Here is a 6,000-nt window from a genome sequence, read left to right as displayed (position 1 = left end):
AGTTTACACTCAGTCAGTGGGGCTTCGCTCGGAGCGAACGAGGCATAGGATCAGGACCCTCGAGAGTGACAGTCACCCAGCTCGGTGGAGTTTCCTTCTGAGTCAACATCCCCCTCCCACTAAGCCTGTTTAACATCGCAAATCATGCCTGTTTACTCAGAAGTAAACTGCGCTATTTTCCGAGGAATGTACCCTAGTTAATGTTTAAAAGACTGCTACCGAGAAAGCCAAACAGATGTACACGCAAAACGTTCAGGCTGAGCCCAGGCGGGTTTACTCAGAAGTAACGCTCACTTTCTTCCGAGGAAGTATATAAGGGATTGAACACCGAACGGAGAAGCGGCCCAAAGTGGACTCCCGCTGCAATTCTAGATCCAGTGGTTAGGGAGGAAATCCTGTGACTCTGTACGTGAATTTACTTCTACGTAAACTTGCTGGAAATGGGCTCCTTTGCTTCAGAACTGAGGGAGAAAGGGAGGGCGTCTCGTCTTCGTCTCCGGCCTATCCAGATCGTATGGGATTAATCCTCTGGATTTCTTGTATTTGTGGCTATTGAAAAAGTAACCATAAGGTTTTTTCCCCCCAAAGCATGTATTTTTTTAAAACTATTTTCGTCACCGTGTTCAACCTTTAAGGTTTTCAAAAACTGGCCTTAGATTTTTGCTGGATCCACCCCTCTCTTCAAATCTTTTGGGGCTTCCTGAATGCTTTAAGAAACTTAAGTGACAGCAAACTCCTACACACACACACCCCAACCTCGTAACCATCTGAAGGGTTGTTTTTTGATCACAGTCCGATCCGCAAGCTCGTTAAGCCGATTCCCCTAACCGCATGGCTTGCTAATGAACCAGTTGGGTTGCAGCGAGATTTCCTTCCACACGGCCGAGTCCCACTGGCCTGGATGTCGTCCTACTTCCGAGACTTACTTCCGAGAAAACCTATTTAGAACCGGGGTGATTGTAACCCCGAGATCCTCGTCCACCTTTGAGAGAAGCAGGCCGTTCCAAGTACTGTACGTCTCAGTTGAGTGGGCACCATCCGGCCGCAGGTAAGCGCTTTTCGGTCCTATTGACAGATCGAAAGGAGGCGCTGAACTCTCCCATGGAAAGCAATGGGAATTTAACGGGGATTGGGAACGTTCAAGTCCCCCGAGGCTGCTTTCCATCAAGGACGCCTAGACTCGCACCTCGCACGGGGTTCGGTGGAGAATCACGTGAACGTATCTATGCACACGACCCTGAAGCACCTTCTTTTCTGCTTTGCGTGTTCTCCGGGGCAGGGTCCCTCCCGGATTGTGGGATCTCGCGCAAGCATCACGATCAGCGTCGGTTCCGAGATGAACATTGCGCAGGACGCCAGTGCTTCTCCCGAGATCGCCCATCCGGCTGACTTCCAGGGAAACCTCGCTTCACGTGGGAAAGGGGAGGAGGAGGTGGGAAAGGCATGGGCCGGCATTTCGATCCTGCTCGGCGTTCTGTCGTGGAGCTGCTGGCTTTCTGGTGTGCAAGTCACGTCGCCATGAAGGGACATCCCTCTCCGTAAATAGCGCATACATTATGCACACTCACCTCTCTCCCTTCTCTCTCTCTCTCTCTCCGCCTAACCCCCCCCCCCCGTCCGCTTCCTCAGTGATCTGTTTGCGGTCGCGGTTGTTGTTTTAAGCGGGCAAGCCCCGCCGTCTCCCTGGCAGGGCGCTGCAGGCTCACGATCCGCGGCGGTTAGCACGGCGGCCGCTCCGGATGAGCGCGGCGGCTGCAGAAACGAAAACGAACTTTTGCGAAGTTCGGCGGCGCGTCCTTTCCCGCGGGGCCGAGGGAAGGCGCCGGGTTCGCCGCCGAAAATCCCTCTCCATTCGATGGGAGGGAAGGGATCCGGATCAGGACCCATGGGGCCTCGCTGGGCCGCCTGCTCCATTCTATCTCCTCTTCCCCACCCCACACCCCACCCTGTCCCGAAAGGCTGTGTGACCTTCCCTTTCCTAAAAATTCACGAAACGAACCAAAGCCCAAACAGACCTCCTGGCTTTGATACACGCAGGGAGACACCCCAAGCCCACCAGACCCAGAGGGGAGAATCTGGGTGGACTTGGATCGGGCCGAAGAAGCCACGCCTGCGGGTATCTAATCTTCTGAGGGTATTTACTCGGACGGTGCAGCCTTGCCGCCTGGGTTTCGGGGGCTGATCAAGAGATTCCCCCTGCAGCCGGGTGTGTGTGTGTGGAGGGGGGAAAGCTCTCTCCCACGGAGCCTGCGGCTTTCAGAGCCGGAGCAGAAGCCACGAGGCCGCGTGTGGGCCACCCTCGGCGATCTGGGGCGTGCCCGCGTGAGCGTTCGCACGATCCCGTGCGAGGGGGGGGGAGGAGAGATGAAAAACCCCCCAGTGGCTGTCCTCCCCCCACAACCCACTTTGGCTGTTGAGCTCCCCTTGCGCTTCTGATTGGGATCTGAGCGGGTCGTCTACAGGAACCCAGGTCTTTTCCGTGTGATTGACCATGCTTTTCCTTTCCAGCCTTCCAGGCTCGGTTCTGACCCCCCCCCATCTTGACGACCCCCCCCCTCTCTCTCGTCTCCAGGGCCCTCCTTTTGTGTTTTGAGTGCGCTCTCCTTTACGCCAAGTTGCGAGTCCAAGACAGAAGGCCTCTGCGTCTTTAAATGCTCGCTCTGTCTGCCTGCCTGCCCCTCGCTCGCCGCCGCCCCCCCTTCTCTCCTCCTCTCCCCCCCCCCCCCCGCTGCTGCTGCTGCTGCTGCTGCTGCTCTTGCTCTCCTTGGCGTTTGATTCCAGTGCCTGGGAATCTTCAGGCAAGCTTGAAGCCTCCGGGCTGGGGCTCCTCCTCCTCGGCCTCGCCATTGGCCCAACTCCCGCAGCCCCCGCGCCGGCTGGTGGAAGGCGCCCTCCGGAGTGGGCGAGGGCCCCGTCCGTCGGGTCGGAAGGCCTGCCCCTTTTCCCGGGGCTGGGCTAGGTTGATGGGAGGCGAGCGCCGCGCTCGCAACTCTGGACAGCTCCCGCGACCCAAACAGAAGACGTAAGAGCGGGCGAGGGCTCGGACATGGCGAGGAGGCAGCCGCGGCGCTGGCCAGGCTGACGGCGAGGCTGGTGGCGCCCCTTCTTCCCCCCCTCTATCTCTCTCGGCACCCCCGATCTCTCTCTCTGCCCCCCCCTCCCCCCCACACGCACCCACCACGCATCTCCCACCCGCACGCATAGAACTGAGAGGCCTTATTATCTCCGGACACCCCCCCTTCTCCCTCCCTCCCTCCCGCCCCCCGAAAGAGGACGGCGCGGCGCGGGCGAAGCATCAGCCGCAGCCGCCGCCGCCTCGGCAGCAGCAGCAGCATCAGCATCAGCAGGGCGAAAGAAGCCGCGTCCGCCTCCCATCAGCACCGCCGCCGCCGCCCGATTCCGAGTGCTCATCATCATCATCATAACCACCCTCACCCTGCTCCTCCTCACCATCGCTGCTGCTGCCGCCGCCGCCGCCGCCCTCCTCCTCTTCCTCCTCCTCCTCTTCCTCCTCCTCCATGGACTGAATGAAGACCGCCTGCACCTCCTATCGATGCCTAACCAAAGAGCTGGACAGCTGCGCGATGAACCCGGAGCTGAGTCTGGAGACGCTGGCGCCCTTGCACGGGCCCTCCGGCCATGAGCAAGAGCTGCTGGGCAGCCCCAGCCCGCACCACCACCCGGCCAGCCGGAGCGCCGGGTCCCTACGGGTCCACCCGCCGCCGCCGCCGCCGCCTCCAGGCCCTCCGCCGCCGCCGCTGCCGCCGCCTTCCCATCAAGAGCTGGCCTCGGCGTCGTCGCGCTCGGCCATGGTGACCAGCATGGCCTCGCTGCTGGACGGGGCAGGGGACTACCGGCCGGAGCTGTCCATCCCCTTGCACCACGCCATGAGCATGCCCTGCGACTCCTCGCCGCCGGGGATGGGCATGACCAGCACCTACACCACCCTGACGCCACTCCAGCCCTTGCCGCCCATCTCCACCGTCTCGGACAAGTTCCACCACCCGCACGCCCACCACCACCACCACCACCACCACCCGCACGCCCACCACCATCACCACCACCACCACCACCAGCGCCTCTCCGGGAACGTCAGCGGGAGCTTCACCCTCATGCGCGACGACCGCGGGCTGCCGGCCATGAACAACCTCTACAGCCCCTACAAGGAGATGCCCGGCATGGGGCAGAGCCTCTCCCCCTTGGCCGGCACCCCTCTGGGCAACGGCCTGGGCTCCCTCCACAACCCCGCGCAGCAGGGCCTCCACAACTACGGCCCCCCGGGCCACGAGAAGATGCTCAGCCCCAACTTCGACGCCCACACCGCCATGCTGGCCGGCCGGGGCGGCGAGCAGCACCTCTCGCGGGGCCTGGGCACCCCGCCGGCCCCCATGATGGCCCACCTCAACGGGATGCACCATCCCGGCCATCCCGGGGGCGCCGGGGGCGGAGGAGGGGGAGCGGGAGGCGGCGGCGGCGGCGGCGGGGGAGGAGGCGGCCACCCGCAAGCCCACGGCCCGGTCCTGGCCTCCGGCCGCGGAGAGAGACCGCCTTCGTCTTCCTCGGGCACCCAGGTCAACAACTCGGGACAGCTGGAAGAGATCAACACCAAAGAAGTGGCCCAGAGAATCACGGCCGAGCTGAAGCGCTACAGCATCCCGCAGGCGATTTTTGCCCAGAGGGTGCTGTGCCGCTCTCAGGGGACCCTTTCAGACCTTCTAAGGAACCCTAAACCTTGGAGTAAACTGAAATCGGGCAGGGAGACCTTCAGGAGAATGTGGAAATGGCTGCAGGAACCTGAGTTCCAGAGAATGTCAGCCTTAAGACTTGCCGGTAAGTTCCCAACCCTTTCCCTCTCGCCTTCCCTCGCTGCCCCCCCATCCCCGCAACTTGGGACTCCCGGGCGCCTCCAAAATGGAGAAGCCCTCCGCGGAGGTTCACCGACCCCTGGCCCTGGCACTGAGAAAGCAGGGTGTGTTTGACTTTAATTTCCTGGGACGTGTGTGATTTCTGGGGGGGGGGGGTCTTTCCTAACAGGCAACTTGGGTGCTGTCGGCCGTGCAGGTTTTTGAACTTGACTGTGGGAACCAGACCTCTTGCTTTTCTTCTGATGGTGGTGCTAACAGGACAATGCCTGGCGAGCTTCCCCGTTCCCTCATTTTCTCTCTCCCGCCCCGCCCCCACCCCCGCTGCTGATCTCAGTTCAGGTCTGGGGTTTTGATGGCAAAGAGCTACCACACTGTCCCCGCCGTCCCCAAGGTTTAAACCTTCGGGTGGGAATGATTCCAACGAAACCCCTGCCTTGGACGGCTTGTGAGCAAGGGGGGGGGGTTGTTCCGTTCTTTCCTTGTCAATAAACTTCCCTGCGGGAGAAGAAGTTGGTTCTCCTCCTGAGGTTTCAGGAAAAGAGAGGGAATGTATTCGCATCGTGTGTACCTCTGTGTGTGTGTGTACGCGCGCCTGTGTTTGAGAAGGAGGTTGCGTTTCCGACTGAGAATCGTATCTGTGAGTTCTTAAATTCTTTACACCTGAAATGTAAACTTCAAAACACCGCTGCGAATTTAGGAGGTTTTGCGAGAACAGTGCGCGAGGGGAGACGCATATGATTGTTTGAAGGTGGAGATATGTGGTTCTCCTCCCCCCTCCCCTTTTCCCGCCCCCTTTGTCCCAGGTAGGTGTGTACGGTTTCAAAGTCACTATCAGCGACAACAGAAAACTGAAAGCCAGCCATATTTCGGTTACGCAAACCCCCCTATATAAACCCGAGAATTTAAGCTACCATTGGGAAGATTGGGGATTCTTTTGGATGGAAAGGAGGAGGGATGGGCGCTGTTTTCTGCAGAACAGATTGGATACATTTGAAGGGGGTGGAGGGCGAGAGAACAATCACCTCTTTTTATTTTTGTATATTGTTCTTTTGATGTGTGCCGAGTTGTTTGCGGGCGCCCTCTAGTGACAGCGAGAGGAAGCCTCTATTGTTCTAAAGATGGCCAGATACAGTAG

General features: G+C 59.8%; 1 protein-coding gene across 1 annotated transcript in view; it reads left to right on the top strand.

Moving 5' to 3' along the window:
* Nucleotides 1–2,861: 2,861 nt before the first annotated feature.
* ONECUT2 (one cut homeobox 2) overlaps nt 2,862–6,000 on the top strand; it is an 84,226-nt gene continuing 81,087 nt past the window's right edge. The window contains exon 1 of the mRNA XM_072992894.2: nt 2,862–4,830. Within this exon, the coding sequence (XP_072848995.2) occupies nt 3,528–4,830 (1,303 nt within the window). The 5' untranslated portion in view covers nt 2,862–3,527. The remainder of the gene's footprint in view (nt 4,831–6,000) is intronic.

Source organism: Pogona vitticeps, chromosome 2, assembly GCF_051106095.1.
Source record: "Pogona vitticeps strain Pit_001003342236 chromosome 2, PviZW2.1, whole genome shotgun sequence".
NCBI classification, from domain to species: Eukaryota; Metazoa; Chordata; class Lepidosauria; order Squamata; family Agamidae; genus Pogona; species Pogona vitticeps.
This window is presented reverse-complemented; position numbering and strand designations above follow the sequence as displayed.